A 16210-nucleotide genomic window follows, 5' to 3' on the forward strand; every position below is an offset into this window, starting at 1 on the left:
GTCAGGAGTTGCTTTCATGGAGCTGATAGCACAGCTGACCATCCCAACAGTCATGATGGTTTGAGTAGAGACACAGCCTCTCTCTAAACTCACATAAGTTCCAACATAATAGTGCCACCCCAGAGAGGGAGCAAATGCTGAACCTCATGGGCAGCTGCTGTACCCAAACGTGTTCCCACCAGATCACTGTGCCTATCAGGGAAGCTCTCGAGAGCTTTGCAAGAACAGTGCCCTCTCACAACCCTTGCCTAGTGCACCACTATCTTTGAAAGCTTTCAAGATGATAGGGAGCTACATAAATGCCAAGTACTCTTACATGTAAAAAATCAAAGGTCATCTAAAGAAATATATTCTGATGCTGAGGGATGAATAATCCTGAGACTGGAATATCCTTTCTAATTTTTCAGTAAGACATGAAAGTGCTACTACCTGATGAAAGCACAGGGGCCATGTACCCACCTATGATTAGCATCAGGCACACGTCTCATCAAAATCTGTGTCAGTTTGTGGCAAACTTATCGTGGTCAATGTCAACACACCCTTGTTTTACTATCAACAAACCTGCAAACTTCCCTGTTAAGGTGGAGAGCAGGTATTTTACACTTGCACTTGCCTGACTGAGCAAAACTGTTAGGTATGTACACACGAGGTACAGATTCTCTTCCTTTTTATAGTCCAATTACACATTTTAATATTGAGGAGATTAAATACCTTTGATATCAACGGCCATTGTTGAGTTGTACACGCCTCCTTTATAACTCAATATCCTGCTCCGTATTTATCTGTATTCCCCCTACTGAATGGGAATATGAGAAGATGGCTGCTATAACAAGTTGCATAAAGGTTCTTTTCAGTCTTCTCTTTATCAATTATCTCTCTGCCTCCATGCTGTGGCCTTTTCCTTATAGCTCTGCATTCATATTTATGTCTCTCAGCGTTTATTGCCCTCTCAAAATCCTTAAGAAGTGACACCAGTGAAGATAAACTAGAATAACCTACATTAATTTAAAATAATATCTGCCAGTTCTACACTGCTGCACATTGTGCTTCTTCCAAAGGCAGCTATGCAATTATAGGTACTTGGGTGCATAAAGTGATACAGAGGTTTCTATGGCAATTATTCATTTTAATTGAAAACTGTGTAGGGAAAGACTCATTTCAAGTGCAGCATGCAATTTGCATTTGTTTCCAGAGAATCTGAACTTGCTTAGGGTGAGTTGTGAATTCCTATTTTTAAGGAAGACACAATCTTTAAAATTCTCTTGGTGGAGCACAGGGGGCTGGAGACCCTGTTGTTAAGCTTATTAACATTTAAGAACATGTATCCACTTATTCAATACAGTATTTTTTACTTTCAGGTAAAAGCTTGATGTTTCAAATGAAAGAGAAAGAATTAAAAATCAAATTGATACAAAGTGCCCTTGAATTTCTGAGGTAGAGGAACCAGAAAAAGATAGAAGTACCAAAAAGGACAGCAAGGAGATAGGTCATCAATGAGACCAAGTTCACCACATCAAACATTTCTTTTTCATATATTTTAGCTACTCTGCATTAGAATAATAAAAAAGACAAAGTTATTTCAAATCTTAATATATTTTAGAGTATCAAAGAAAGAGTTGGAGGGAAGCAACAGTTTCACCTTGGTTAGATACTAAAATAAAACTACAACTTAATTTCCTGTAAGAAAATAGGATTTATTTCCTCTCCCTATTCCTATCACCTCAACGAGTCAAACACATTTTAGGCCTAAATTTACAACAAAACCAAACCACCTATTGCAAGTGATGAAGACCTGGAAACAACCTCTGAACTGTGATTTCACATTCACTAAATCCACAGCGTTGCCTTTTCTGAAACAAGGCACTCCTAATTTTCTGTCTATATCACTTTAAGGCTGTAAAGGCCAAGTGCCAGAAATGTCCCAAGTTAAAAATAGTCCTTGTCTCCTTTATTAATATTAAATAAATATTAAATTGGTGTGAAGGTTGGGATGAAAGTGTTCTTTACTAGCCACAAAATCCTCTTAACTGAGAAAAAAATCTGTACTTAGAAAGAGGTGGCCACGACAGTATGTGAGGGGAAGAGAAGAGTAATTTTAGTAATGTGGTTTTGGTATTAGTGTGTTTGGCTCATTGCATTTCTGTACGTTAAAATACCTAAAACAGAAAAAGGAAGGATGACTCCTAACTTCAATGTCAATGACTGCACCACAGCTCAGAAGAGTGCAAAATTACATGAATGTGCTCTTCATAATACATACGTCATCCATTTTTAATAAACTGGAGACTAATAATTAACCCCTCGAGGAAAGGCACAGAAATATGAAAGGCACAGGTGACTGAGTCTTTCTCCCTTTTTTGCAAGAAGTTCTATTTTGGTCAAAAAATGCCTTTGCAAGACAGAGGAACCAACTTGTTTGAGAAAGAAGCGTGAACACAGAATGGGTCTTGCCAAGGACAATCCAGCGGGGAGGGCTTTTCACTGCATGGACAATTTGCTCTATTTTTGGCACCTCTTGCACCATATGGTGGTGGTCCTAAGGTCAGTGGCTGGGCTTTATGACCTTAAAGGTCTTTTCTAACCTTAATTATTATATACAATGACAACTCTCATCTCCCTCATATTCTGCTGCACTCTCAACCCTCTTTTGATACTTACACACGTTCCTTCACTTTACTATTTGACTCTCTCATAATTATTAAAATATACAGCTATCAACAAAAAGATTTCTTGAATTTGTGTTATGCTTCCAGACATGAAAGAAATATGCTCCCATTCCTACATGTGTCATTCGTATAAGTAGAAAATAACCTATTGAAGGGAAGTAAAGTTCAAAGTAAGCAAATGTGACTTATTTCCTAACATGGCAACACCCAGAGTTACTCAGCTCTGACGGATATAAAGGCTGCTGGTGACGTACCTTGTCTGAGCTTCTGTTTTTTACACAGAACATAACTCTATGGCTGTTCAAGTTTCCATTAATTTTCAGAGTTTGCAAAGCACAGCTATTAAAAAGCAATGCTCATGGTGTTGAAAGGATAAATAAGACCTGGAGGTTGGTTTTGGCTAACAATAAGAGACAGGTTTGAATAGACTCTGGCAGAGGCACTGCTCTCAATAAATTAAATGCAATGACTGGTTCTAGTAGAAAGCTGCTTTTTTTATAGCCAAATTGTATGCCTAGCTGGGAGAAGTGGGAAACAAGGAGAGAAAAAAAGGGGAAGCCTTTACAGTTTCACTTGCCATCATTTCCTGACAAAACCACTAATAAATACCTCTCTCCAGTTTGGCTCAATAATGCAAGCATCAAAGGCATGTGAAAGGAACGTCTTTCTTACTCTTATGAACCCATACACATACAAACAGGAAAAATTGCCAGTGAAAGCTGTAACTTCACTTTCAGAAGTGGCAGAATGTTTTCCATGCAGGAATTGGATGTACTGCTCACTCCTCTCAGTATACTTGAGACTGGAAATATCACACAGAGTGCAAACCACTGCCAACATAAGACTTAATATCTCCAGCTAAAGGACCTGAAGACGTTTTCATGTGCAATAGATGCAGAGTAATTCCTCCATAAAATTAATCATCAAATATTCCTCCAAGTCTTGGGACAAGCTAAAAGTTCAATAAAGACTGCAGTCCCTTAAATTTACACACTTCAGCTCTGCACATTTCCTGTGGGGAATATAAATTGCTTCTAGTACTTACTACTCTGCATGCCATTCAAATTCTGTTGCTTTAATTCATTATATTAAAAAGTAATACAGACTTCAATTATTTGTTGTAAAAGTAAAGATTTAGCTAAACCACACAGAAAATTCAATTCACACCAAAATGGCTACAATGCTCAAATTAATGTATTTTCAGTCCTCACACGTCCTTCTCAGCATCCTTTAAAATGTCACTTATTTTATAAAAGATATAGATTTTCTGAGTATTGATGTGCTCTATCAGTAGACAACGTCTCTCTGCTTTTAGTTTTGCAGGCATTACTTACCCACCCCAGATCACCAATGACTACAGCTAAAATAAAGGGGTGCATGTGGACAAAGGTTACAGCACAGGACCTAACAGCTGCAAAGTTTGCACCTTATAAACCTCTCATCTTCAATCCTACATTCAAAAGGTACTTATGATTTCAAAGAAATTGCAAATCAAATGATTACACGCTACAGGAAATTAGATAAAAGAGAAAGGAACCACTTCAACACCATCAAGAGAATCTATTCAACTATTATATTAATAGTAAAAAAACATATTTTGATTGCAGCTTCTGCAGGTATAAAATGACAGGTTTTAGATTCTCCTCTATTGAAGTGCACGGATCCACAAAGCGCTTTCAGTCCTACAAGGTGTTTTAAAGTCTTGTAATCATTCAGCAGAGCATTTGGACATCAGTTCTTTTATTTTAAGCGGAGTAATGACTGCACTTGTTGAAATATGTTCTAGAGCATGGAGCACCTTTCAAAATAAATTCAAGCACCAGAATTAAGTATAACTGTTGAACTTCTGTAGCACTGAAATCAACACCGAAGCTTTCACATTTTTTAAAGGCAAGTGATGAATTTATTACTCCTAACTTAAATTTCTTTACAGAATCTAGTGTAATCTTTACATTAGCATTCTATTATGTAAAACTCAATGATTTTTCAGTTCAAATCAATGTCTAGAAATATATACCACTGCAAAATAATGTCCTTCTTTTTGTAAGGAATGGATGTTTTCCTGTCTTTTTCTCTTCCCCCATTTAAGTAAAATTTTAAAAAATCTGTGCATGGAAACATTGGAAACATCAGGACACAAAATACAAGTATTTCTATTAGCTGTTAAGAACACCTACCACAGCAACTGTGCATTTCACTAACAACCAGACTGCTGTACACCAGAAACAAACTATGGGATTATATACGCAAATGTAAAAATATATAGAATACATATTTATGCATAACACCAATAAAAACAAGTCACAAGTTTTATGGGATACTACTTCTCTTGCCACCTCTTGCCACCCATAAATTCTCTACCAAGATATTTTGCAGCATTTTCCAAATTATCTTACAATAAGAATTTCTAATCCTATTATTTTCCTTTTAATAATTTAAATATACTGTAATGTGCAAGATAGTATTTCAGTGAACCCCAGTCAAAAAAAAAAACCACAACAAACAATCATATAATAATTGTAACAGAAAACATCTAGTCCTAGGATATATAGGAAATACATTCACATTAGAGTAGCAAAGAGAAATGGTTTTAAACATTTCTTTCTTATTAAAAAAACGGTGCAGAAGCATGAGTTCAGGAAATAATTTACCTTTCTTGTCATCGAAGTACAGTGTCTGTTGAGCTGGATTTGACCACTGGAGGGAGGTGTTATCATTTTGATCGACCCTGCAGGTCAAATTTGCTGTTCCCCCTTCAACAACTGTGACGTTCTGTGTGAGTGGGAACTGCCCTTGGCTGCCTGAGGAGGGAGGGATGGGATGCAGAAAGGAAGAGAATAAGAGAAAAAAAAGAAAATATTTAAGTTTTGGGATTGAATTTATTGCAGCAGTTTCCCACAGATGACAGACCTGGAATTCAGTGTGATCTAGTCTGACCAAAGAAAGGTAGTATAATTTTTTTTTTTTTAAATTACATTTACAATATATTCTCTGTACCTGAGAAACAGAGAGATGAATTAAGAAAAAAGGATTCCCCCCCACCCCCCAAGTCGTAACTATTTAGTTCCAAAGAAATACTCTGCAATTTTATCTCCTCAGACATACCCAAAGATATCTCAGTGCAAGCAATATAGTTAAATCATTGTTGAAAACATCACTGAAAGCATAACATAAAAATCCACAGAGTTTTTAAAACAGAGGGACGGGGCAACCTTGACTCTCTGTTTCTTTTTATACATTTTAAAGGCCTCTCAGGATGATGTTTTCTGTGTCAGGTTTGGAAAGTTGTTGGAGAGCAAATGTAGTGTGAATCTAATACTTGATGCATATGCTGTTGGGGGAATATAACCTGATCTCATATGAAAACAGAAGAGATGATGTAGTAGGTCTCTTTCACATCTGTGATTCTATCCCAGAGCATTATGAATCACATTAAGTGCTTGCTGAAAAGTCACTGGGAAGATTTCCAAATGCCTCTACACAATGCAGGAGCAGTATCAGTCAGGTTCTTGAATCACAAGCATTTTCAATGGCACAGTTAGGCTAAAGTGTTTATGTAGTGTGAGAATAGCACACCTCTTGTCAAACAGCACAACACGTTCTGACAAACAGGACTGCAAGAAGGGAGCACAAAACCATGGAAGTGATTTTTAACATGGGTGGGGAAAGAAAAAACCTTCAATAATAAACAAGACACATCACTGAATGTATGATTGTTATCTAGGAGATACGTTATTTATTTAAGGGTACAATGCAAAAGAAAGGCAACCCAATACTCTAAATGAAACGTATGCTTCTTTCTTCTCCTTCTTTTACACAGGTTCTATTAAAAGAAGCACTGAAGAGTAGGTAGAGATGCTTGCATAAGAAGTATAATTCCAAGACTGACGCTCAAGTGGGATGTGTCAGGAATTAAAAATCTCTCTACAGTCCTACAGGAGAGAACAAGCTCATAGACGTGTCATAAGTGCATCAAGGATATAATAAATACAATACCCATTAATGATACAATACAGAATCATAAATCCAGCATAAAACCCTCAGAGAAACATCCTATTTTAGTGCCTCTCATCAGAGTTGTTCCCAAACAAGTTAAAGTGAGGCATGTCTTCAATATAAAAGCATGGCAATATGGAAATCTATTGTCTAGGATACAGGTTTGCAGAGGAGCAGAGTAAGGAAGTACTAAATAAAAGATTAACAACTGAACTTCTATTTGACCTACTGATATTGCCAAAACCATAATTCTAGCCAGATTTTGATTTCCCTATGTGAAATAATCCCGATGGCCGTAGACATGGAACATAAGCACCCCCATCAGTGAAATAAATAAAATATTTCCACCAAAATGCAAATCTGAATAACTATTATAATTTTTGAATAAATATCAACTACAGTTGTCTAAAGATCAAGATTTACTGTGTACTGATATTTACTGTAAGAGGGTATTTACTATCAACAGGATAACAGACATAGTAAATTAAAAATAAGGAATACTAAAAATACCATGGCTAATTTAAATGCTGCAAATAATAAATGCCAAAATTCTCATGACATCCTCTGTATCTGACACTTCATTAATCAAACCCTGCTTCTTGAAAACCACACATTGAGAAATACAACGATGAGAGAAAAATAATAAACAAGGATGGAAAAAAAGAAAAAAGAAAAGAGAAAAGATTTGTCATTTCCTTCCATTTCTCCTCTTTCAATTCCAATGTGTCAAGGAACCTCAAGATATTGCATAAATTGCTTATCATTTAAATTAGAATTTTTAAAATCCAGAAAAATGCACACAGCCTGTTGTTACTTCCACTAAATTACAGGCAACTCACCAAAGAAATAACCTTCTAAAGTATGAGCTGTGAATAGGAGACTATGTGGGCTAAAATACTTTTTGCCTACAAGAAGCATTAAACAGAACCTAGTGCCAGAGATTAGCACAGTGAAATCTGTCGTTTACATTAAAGAACTGGAATGGGAGGTAGTTTAATAAAAAACCTGCTGTAATGATTTAGGACCTTATTAACACAGTTTAGGAGATCTCCCCATAATTACCCTGTATTCTCTGTCTGGTATTACAGCTCTTATCATGAGGTGTCAGTGTACATGCACTCTATCATTTGTTACTGACTGCCAAGTCACAGACTCATCTCTGGTCAGTACATAAACTATTCTGATCAACCATATAAATAGAAACTGCAGATGCCATAACCTGAAGAAGTCGGAACTTTCTTTTCTCTGGCCACCCCAGTGATTGCTAATTATTTGGAAACAAGAATTAATCTAGCATATAAAAAGAAGACCAAAATGTTCATCTTATCCCTTGCCAGCAGAGAATCTGTGTGGTTCTGCAGAAGATGCACAGAGCTTCACGGGAAGCTTGGAGTGGAGAAGAGGTTCAGAGAAAAGGAGACATTTAACATGGAAAGTAGCCCAAGTATAAAGAAGGGAGCCTGTACAGGACAGAGATAACTAGATAAAGCAAGTCCGAATGAAAGGGTACTGCACATCTCTTAATGAAGACAAAAAATACTAGTAAGTGATGGGAAAACTAAGACAAAGAAAAACTCATGAGATTCACTTTAGTGTTTGTATCTGCAGCTAACTTGGGATACTAAAGAAGGCACTTTGGGTCCAGAAGGACTGGAGGAGGTGGTAAAACCCTATATGAAACAGGTGAACACTAAAGAAAACATTAGCATCATGCCTTTTAACACAGCTGTTAAAATGTCAAAGAAGTGGTTTATGCCACTGAAGATTGCCTCTGGTTCCTGAGGATCTCACAGTATTTTGTGGGAGAGGCCTTGTTTCTGTTAATGTCCTCTAACAAAACCATTCATTCCACCTTGGCTTAAGAAGCCCAGTAATGGAAAATTTATGGCCCTTCAGTAACTTATTTCAGAGAGAAACAGTCCTCATTGCTCAAACAAAACCACAGAATTCACCCCTGCTCTAAATTTGTCTCACTATAGCATCCAGCTTCCACTGGCTCTTAAATCTTTTCCCCTGCTCAGAAGAGCCCTCTTTTATCAAATTTCTCCTGTAGGCACTTAGAGACTGTGATCAAATCATCCATTAACCTTCTTTTTGATAATCTAAACAAATTGAGCTCCCAAGTCTTTCTGCAGAGATGACATTTTTCCAATCCTTTAATTAGTCTGTGGCTCTTCTCTGTGCCCTCTTCCATGTGTCCTCTTCTTTCTGAAGTGTGCAGCCCAGGCCTGGAAGTCCCACTGCTGCAGTCACAGAAGGCAAAAATACAAAGGTGATGCCACTTCTCTACCAGTTTTTTGTATTCCTGTTTGCACACCTAAATTAATCCTCTTGACCTGAGGGTCAGACCCAGGTATGACTAAAGGTTTACCACGGGGCTGGGATTTTTCCCTTTTCTCTTCCAGTTCTCCTGTAGCTCTTACTTACACATCCCTATATTTCACTGCACTGGACACAGCTCTTTAGGTAAGTTCAGTACAATTTATTTCCTACTTTACTATTAACTGAGGTGATTGACAAGTATAATTGAGATAAAGACTACAACTCAGATGCTAAAGACAGGGCTACCCATCCAGATTACTTGCTTTCCTCCCTACAAATGGCTGGGAATGACATTTCTAACCTCCACCAGCAGGTCAAGTCAATCAAACACACATATATATATATATTTATATCTATATCTATCTATATATATATATATACATATATATATGTATATCCACTACAGTATATCAAATTACATTCTGCTCCTCAATCAAATCTAGAGCAAGGACAAACAATTTTACTGCCTGTATGGAGTACACTAATAAAGAGATGAAAAAAAAAAATTACTGATGGTCCACATTATTAATTCCTTTGCATCTGAAAAGGAAAACACTACAAGGTTTTGCAAACGTAAATTACAACAAGCAATGAAATTACTGAAAAAAGGCGGCTGCATCGAGACACTGTTATCATCATGTTGTATTCCAGCCCCTCTGCTCATTTTAGCTTTGTTAGCAAAAGTATTCAGCTATTTGGACTAGATGGAGCTATAGTTAAGTATATTCTATCACAGGTTGTTCCTGCAATGCTTTGTGAAGGACCAACACTCGTATCTCATTAGCCACAAGCTGGTTCTTGCCAAGAAAGGCTTTTCTTTTTTGTTTTCCCACCCAAAAATCATGGCTAAACTGCTTTTACATTTAACACTGATTTTTATCTCAGTGTGTGACAAGTCTACGTAGAATAATTATCATTATTTGGTCCAGTTTGTAAACATTCATCATGTGAGTTCATTTCAGGTTTTTTGTTTATGTTTGGGTTAGGTTTTTTGCTTGGTTTTGTGGCTTTGTATTTTTTTGTTTTTTTACTTTTAGCAATTACAATGAAAGCTCTTTAATGAGTTCAACACTTCCACTTGACGCTTAGGTGATACATTCTAATCAATTTACCAGGCTAATTATAAATGTGACTAGGTGGCTGTGAGCACTGAGAAAACATAATCCTCTCTTTACTTTTGTTTCTACAAAGGTCTCTTTTTGGAAAGTAAACAGTTATGTCACAAATTAAGAGTGTATCAGTATCAATTAAGAGCACAGCATCAGTGCAGCAAGCTTTGCCTACTCATACCACTGTGCATCAGAGAGCCACAAAAAAAAAAAGTTGTGGATAGAGAGGATGGCCTAGAAAAGAGGTGACAGAGATGCAGAGAATTATCAGTGTTTTGGCACATTGGCTCTACACAGGGCCTGGCTACCCAGAGTCCCTGTGAGGTAAATAGAGTTTATCAGCATGCAAGAGGGAAAAAGTAGAGCCTACAGTTCTATAGCAGAGATTTATCCTTTTCAGTCTTGCACGGAACCACAAAGCCATGGGCTTTTTATTTGATACCTCCACAGCATGGTCTCAGACAAAACCAGAGGCCATAAAAATGCAGAGCTGTATCGGAGGAAATAAAAAAAAAAAAAAAAAAAAAAAAAAAAAAAAAAAACACCAAAAAACCCAAACTTGAGCAAATTATTTTTTCAAAACAGTCTGATTTTTAATATTGATTTTAATAGGACCAGGCCCTAAAAACAAAAACAGAGTAAATATTTGGGTGAAAGAGCAAGAAACTTACTACTTCAAATATCAGCTTGCATCTGTAGGGAGAATACATTAATTTTGGCCTTCTTTCTTAGTAAAGAAACTAAAACATTAGGAAAAAAAAGCCATTATGATGAAACATCTAATATACTGAATCACTTTCCTGGCTTTCTCACTTAATTTATATATGAAATAATGCAAACACCTCTCCAAGGAGACAAAGTATTATTAGCTTGTCTTTATCTAATTTAAAGAGCAATGATACTGTGAACTGCATTTCAGCAGGCATAAACTGAGATCTGCACTACTGTGCAACTGTGTGCTTCTTCTAACTTTGCAATGGGAATGAATCTGCTTCTCTAGGCTGCCAGCATGGATACCAAATTGAAGGTTAGTGTCCTGGAAAATCTGAAGGAAGAAACTACATGATTTGTTGCCTCTAATTTTTTTTTAATTTCTTAGAACAGTCTTAAGGGAGCAGTAAAAATATTGATGACAGATTAAAAAAGACAGTTTAACTCCTGATGCATAACTACCTGCTTTGCTTTATTTCAAGAGGCAATAGAGCAAGTGCCTGCATGCTAAACTGCATTCACACTGCATTTTTAAAGAACAAAAGAATTTCCTGAGCATTATTTGGTACAGAGAGTCCTTAACTGGATGGATCCACCTTTCTGAACTTGCTATCTTAAACAGCAATAATTTAGTCCCATATCTAGATTGTAAATACTTTTTGATTTGATGCCCGGAGAAAATATCCCTTAAATTGTTTGCTCACTGAAGAAACATCGTTTAAAAAAAGAAACAAACCAAACAAAATTGTGTTCTCTAATAACTGCTACATACTCCAGTAACAAAACCTCTTGCAGAGAACATTGGAATTAATGAGAACACTGCAGAAACTTACTGCAGAATGACAGGTTTAGGAGAGAGAGAAGAAATGATGCAGAGAATAACTGTTACCCCCAGACTGTGCATTCAAGCTCACTGAGCCTTTTTAAATGTTTCAGCAATACTAAAATAATGCAAAGGCAAAGGACAAGAGTGAACCAATACAGCCTCTGATTTCAGACTATAGAATTTATGTCTGACAGCAAAAAAAGAAAAGGAAGAAGCCTCTTCTTCCTTCCTTCCTTCCTTCATTCCCTGTGTTTCAGGTGTATGTTTCCAAACCAACAGCTAACTCAAAATATGATTAACTTGGACTATATTACAGTGAAAAAGATTGCAGATATAAATTTGGAATAAAACCCAAAAAACATATTGAAGTAGAATTATTCCACAATGACAAACAGGAAAAAGCATGAGAGAGACAACAGGGGGAAAAAAATAAAAAAGAGTATGTTGGGGTCTCCCCCCATCCCCGCTGTAACAAGAGTAGGCACAAACAGTGCTGTTTCCTAGGAACCTTGGATAAGTGACTATTTTTTACTCTTTTCAGGCTATCACCATGGTATTATTTGCTTGTGAATGGAGAAGAGTATCCAGTGACATTATTCAGTTATTACTTATTAAAAGGCATTCTCCTCCACCACTCTACATTCCTGAGAAAGTTACAAATCCAAACACAATTGAAGTGAGCCTCATCTTCCCACAAATGTGACAACAAACTGATGAATTTTCTGGTTCTCATAATTGTAAATACGGCTCAGACTTTGTGTCACTTTTCACTCTATAGCATTATGCTCAATTCTTTGTGCCTTAATGAATTGAAAAGTCCTTTTTCTCTAAAAGCAGGACAGCATCCAATCCTAACATGAAGAGTAAGGAATTGGACACTTTAACTTCTTTGAGGATCTGGGCCTCATTGTCACCACGTTTTTATTCCTAATCTACAAAATGAGAATAGTTGCGCTTTCTTACTTCACACATCAATGCTCCAAGGAGATACCTGTGCTAATCTCTCAGATACTTCAGTAGCCCAATCACAGCCTTTCCCACAATTCTCCTCTGTTTTAATCCTGGTTTGAAATACTCTGGGCATATATAAAAGCATTTAGCGTTAATACCGGGAGAAAATACTTTGGAAAATAATACTATTATTGAAAATAAGTAATGTGTAAAGAAGAGGGAAATTACTAGGAATTCCAAAATAATTGAATAAATTTTGGTTAGAGGAAAAGATGGACTGGTATTATTAGAAATATTAACTTTTCACCCAGTATTAAAAGAAAACAGTTTTTCTTCAGAAAAATCAAAATACTTTGGTTTTCATTTTTCCATATCAAACATTCTACAGAAAGGTAATTACACAAAGAAGAAAAAATGTATCAGTAGATTCATTTTTTTCCTGCTCATTTTACTACAACCCCTTTCATGACTTCCTTTCCCCCATTTGTGAAAAATTTCAGATCTATTGGAAAAAATGCTCTCTCAGGCTTTCCAGCTATTGATTTCTATAAAAGAAAATATACTTGCATCTCTTCAGGAATACACTTTTTCTCCTTCCTTCATCCTTAAAGACAAATTATGGTATTTGAAGTCCAACATGCAGGTAACCCACCTGGCAAGAACTTTTTTATTGTGTACCTATTCATCTTTGTTCTCTGTTTGACCACTTTTTCTATCTGAGCAGAACACAACCAAGATTTAAAATCCTTCCACTTTTAACTTTGTCTCACCAACTTCTGAAATGTCATTCAAAGAGAAGTTAAAAGACAGAGGAAGAGGCAACTATACAAATCAGCTCCAAGAAGTGCTGTTGTCTGAATGTTTGTAACCTCAAAAAGCATTCAGAGATCCTCAAAAATGCACCATAACTGAACTGCCTATTGTTAGTTACAAACACCCATGGCAAAAGCTCACTCACCAAATGGAACCTCCTGTGTTTAAATGGAAGCTTAAACTTTTCACTGTACTGAACAGCTGAGCAAAAGTGAAAATTAAAACTGTTCTAGGTTTGCCTTAGTATTTGCCCACACAGTAGCTTTAATTCTTGTTAAAATATAAGTAAACACATATTGTGTATATTTTTACACATGTATGCCCAGAAAGAACAGTGATAAATTTGCTACTAAACCACAGCTTGTTTCTGCGAATTTAAATTCTTTTTACTTCAGTGTATTTTAATTAGACTAGAACATTTAAACACTGATCTTACCACCTGCCTCTGTTTTGGAAACAAGTTTGAATAAGAATCACCTGTCATTGCACTAGTACACTAAATAAATCCTTGCTACCTGGACTTGCAACACTTTCACTGCTCAGTTTGCTTCAGGTGACATGTCATCCTCAAAGGTAAATGAAGAAAAAAGCAAAGGTGGAAAAAACAGGTTTTGGCCAGAGACTTATCTGTTCTGACTACCAAATCAGTGCTGTTTTTCAGTGAAATGCTCTGTAGTTGTAAACATTCCTGATAAAACCATCCTAGCAGTAAATGAGGATCAATATATGGAAGTCAGATCTTTGAGTTCTGTCATTGGAACAAAGTATGGACAAATCAAACATACTTTCCAAAAAAATCCCCTTCATAAATATAAAGACTATTTTGAAGAGTTGTGTTGTTACACACAAAAGGCAACGCTGTCTTAAAGGTGGGAATACGGTGCCTGCAGATGGTGTGATCTGAACTCCCTTAATGACCTTGTGTTGATCAATACCTAAACACATCCTGGCCAACTGGGAACGGTCCCTGAAGAAAGCAGTTCTGATTCTCACCGAGCAGAAGTCAGAACGATTAATAAAGTGTTTTCCACTTGTGACCATTTGTATATTCACAAAGTTTTCACTACTGACGATTTCACCCACCCTGTCGATATCTACCTTCTTTGATGTTTGACTCTTTTTCTCGTGCAGAGAAGATCACAGCTCTGTTTAAGCTCATGAAAGTTCAAGTACAAAACAACAGTTTTAAAGCTGACTTTGTACGTGATGGGCTATTTTCCTTCTTTTGGTTTACACAATAAAATAAAGGACAGGAATTTGGTCTGGAGAATGACTGCTTTATACAACTCTAGTAGCCCTTTCGAGCCTAAGCGGCACCAAACTATAAACAACAAAATTACTTAGGCCAGACTGCACTTTCAGGCATCAGAAGCCAGGCATGGCCTACAAAAATGAAAGGCAGCTTACACCAAACAAGGACGTGTATTCCACTCTATCCTCTCCCATTGTTGCTTCAACACTTGCTCTGTGTCCTGACACAGAATAGCCCTTTCCCTTCCAACAACACTATCTGTATTTCAGAAAGACAGCTGCTTCTTCCAGCGCAACCTTCTCAGTGAAGAGAATATTTTCTCAGGTGACTGCTTTTTGCCAAATTTCATCTGGGAACCAGGTGAATTGCTCCTGTTAGCAGATATTAGAAGATGAGGATTGGATCCCGCTATTCTACTGTGTACCTATTTCCCTAATGAGTCTTGCATGCAGATCAGTGGTAGATGTGGCTCTAATTTTGCGCAATTTAGATATCACTCTATGCAAAACTGCATTAGACTTCGGTGTACTTTGAAATAAAATCACATACTCTCCTGACTTTCTCTTTACCTCCCTGTGGTCTATGAAATATCCATTGATATGGCAGTGCTGATCTGCAGCAGTTCTCCCTGCTGACTTAGGCCAGCAAGCTGCTCGTGAATCTAGCAGATGTTTCAGTTGTCTAGGCCAATGGAAACCTTATGGACCCTTTTTTCTTCATCTCCTCCCAGGAGCAAATGTTAGTACAGCAGATATCTGGATGTGTGCCATGTAGCAGCAGAGACAGGAAAAAGCTGCTGTGGCTTTGCTGAACGTGGTGCTGTATAATGATTGTATTTTTTTCCAGTGCTCTCTAAGAGGGTTATTTACAAATGCCATGCTCCTCACACATAGCTGAACATAAGCCTGGGTTCTTTAAAACAGATCCCTAAACTTCCCCTGCTGTGCTATTGAACCTTAGGTTAATACACAGATATTAATTAGAAAGATCCATTCATACGATGGACTTTTATTTCCCTGCCAGTACAAATTTAGAAATGCCTAAACGCAAGTTGCATTCAGCACCGTGCCCCTAACAGATTGTAGAGGCTGTGACAAGGGAAACTGTTAAGGGAATTTAGGACGAGAACAATTTAATTTTTTTAAAATTTAATTTAAAATATGGAACAGGTCGCCCAGAGAAGCTGTGGATGCCCCATCCCTGGAAGTGTTCGAGGCCAGGTTGGATGGGGCTCTGAGCATCCTGGTCTAGTGAAAAGTGCCCCTGCCCATGGCAGGGCGTTGGATCTGGATGAACTTTAAGGTCCTTTCGAACCGAAACCATTCTGTGTTCCTATGATTTCATGGTAATTTAAAGGAAATTATATTCTTGAATTCTCTAGCTGTCCTCAAAAAATGCTTTTTGAAAAATTATTTTTTCATCACTTGACCTCACTTTCACAGTGGGTGGTAGGAACAGTCTCTTATTCAAAATCTCTAAGTTCTTATTCTAGAACTTGTTTCTTTTTTTATTGTGACCTTTGGATCCCTTTTATTTGTGAGAATTCAACATGGACGCTGTTATT

The 16210-nt window shown here is 37.0% G+C and overlaps 1 protein-coding gene across 3 annotated transcripts in view; it reads right to left on the reverse strand.

Annotated features, from left to right (window-relative positions):
- CADM2 (cell adhesion molecule 2) overlaps positions 1–16210 on the reverse strand; it is a 588594-nt gene that overhangs the window by 167815 nt on the left and 404569 nt on the right. For all 3 annotated transcript variants that reach the window (XM_039556023.1, XM_039556015.1, XM_039556007.1), the window contains one exon: positions 5318–5467. In XM_039556023.1, coding sequence (XP_039411957.1) covers positions 5318–5467 — 150 coding nt within the window. The remainder of the gene's footprint in view (positions 1–5317; positions 5468–16210) is intronic.

The sequence above is a fragment of the Corvus cornix genome, chromosome 1 (genome assembly GCF_000738735.6).
Source record: "Corvus cornix cornix isolate S_Up_H32 chromosome 1, ASM73873v5, whole genome shotgun sequence".
Lineage (NCBI taxonomy): Eukaryota > Metazoa > Chordata > Aves > Passeriformes > Corvidae > Corvus > Corvus cornix.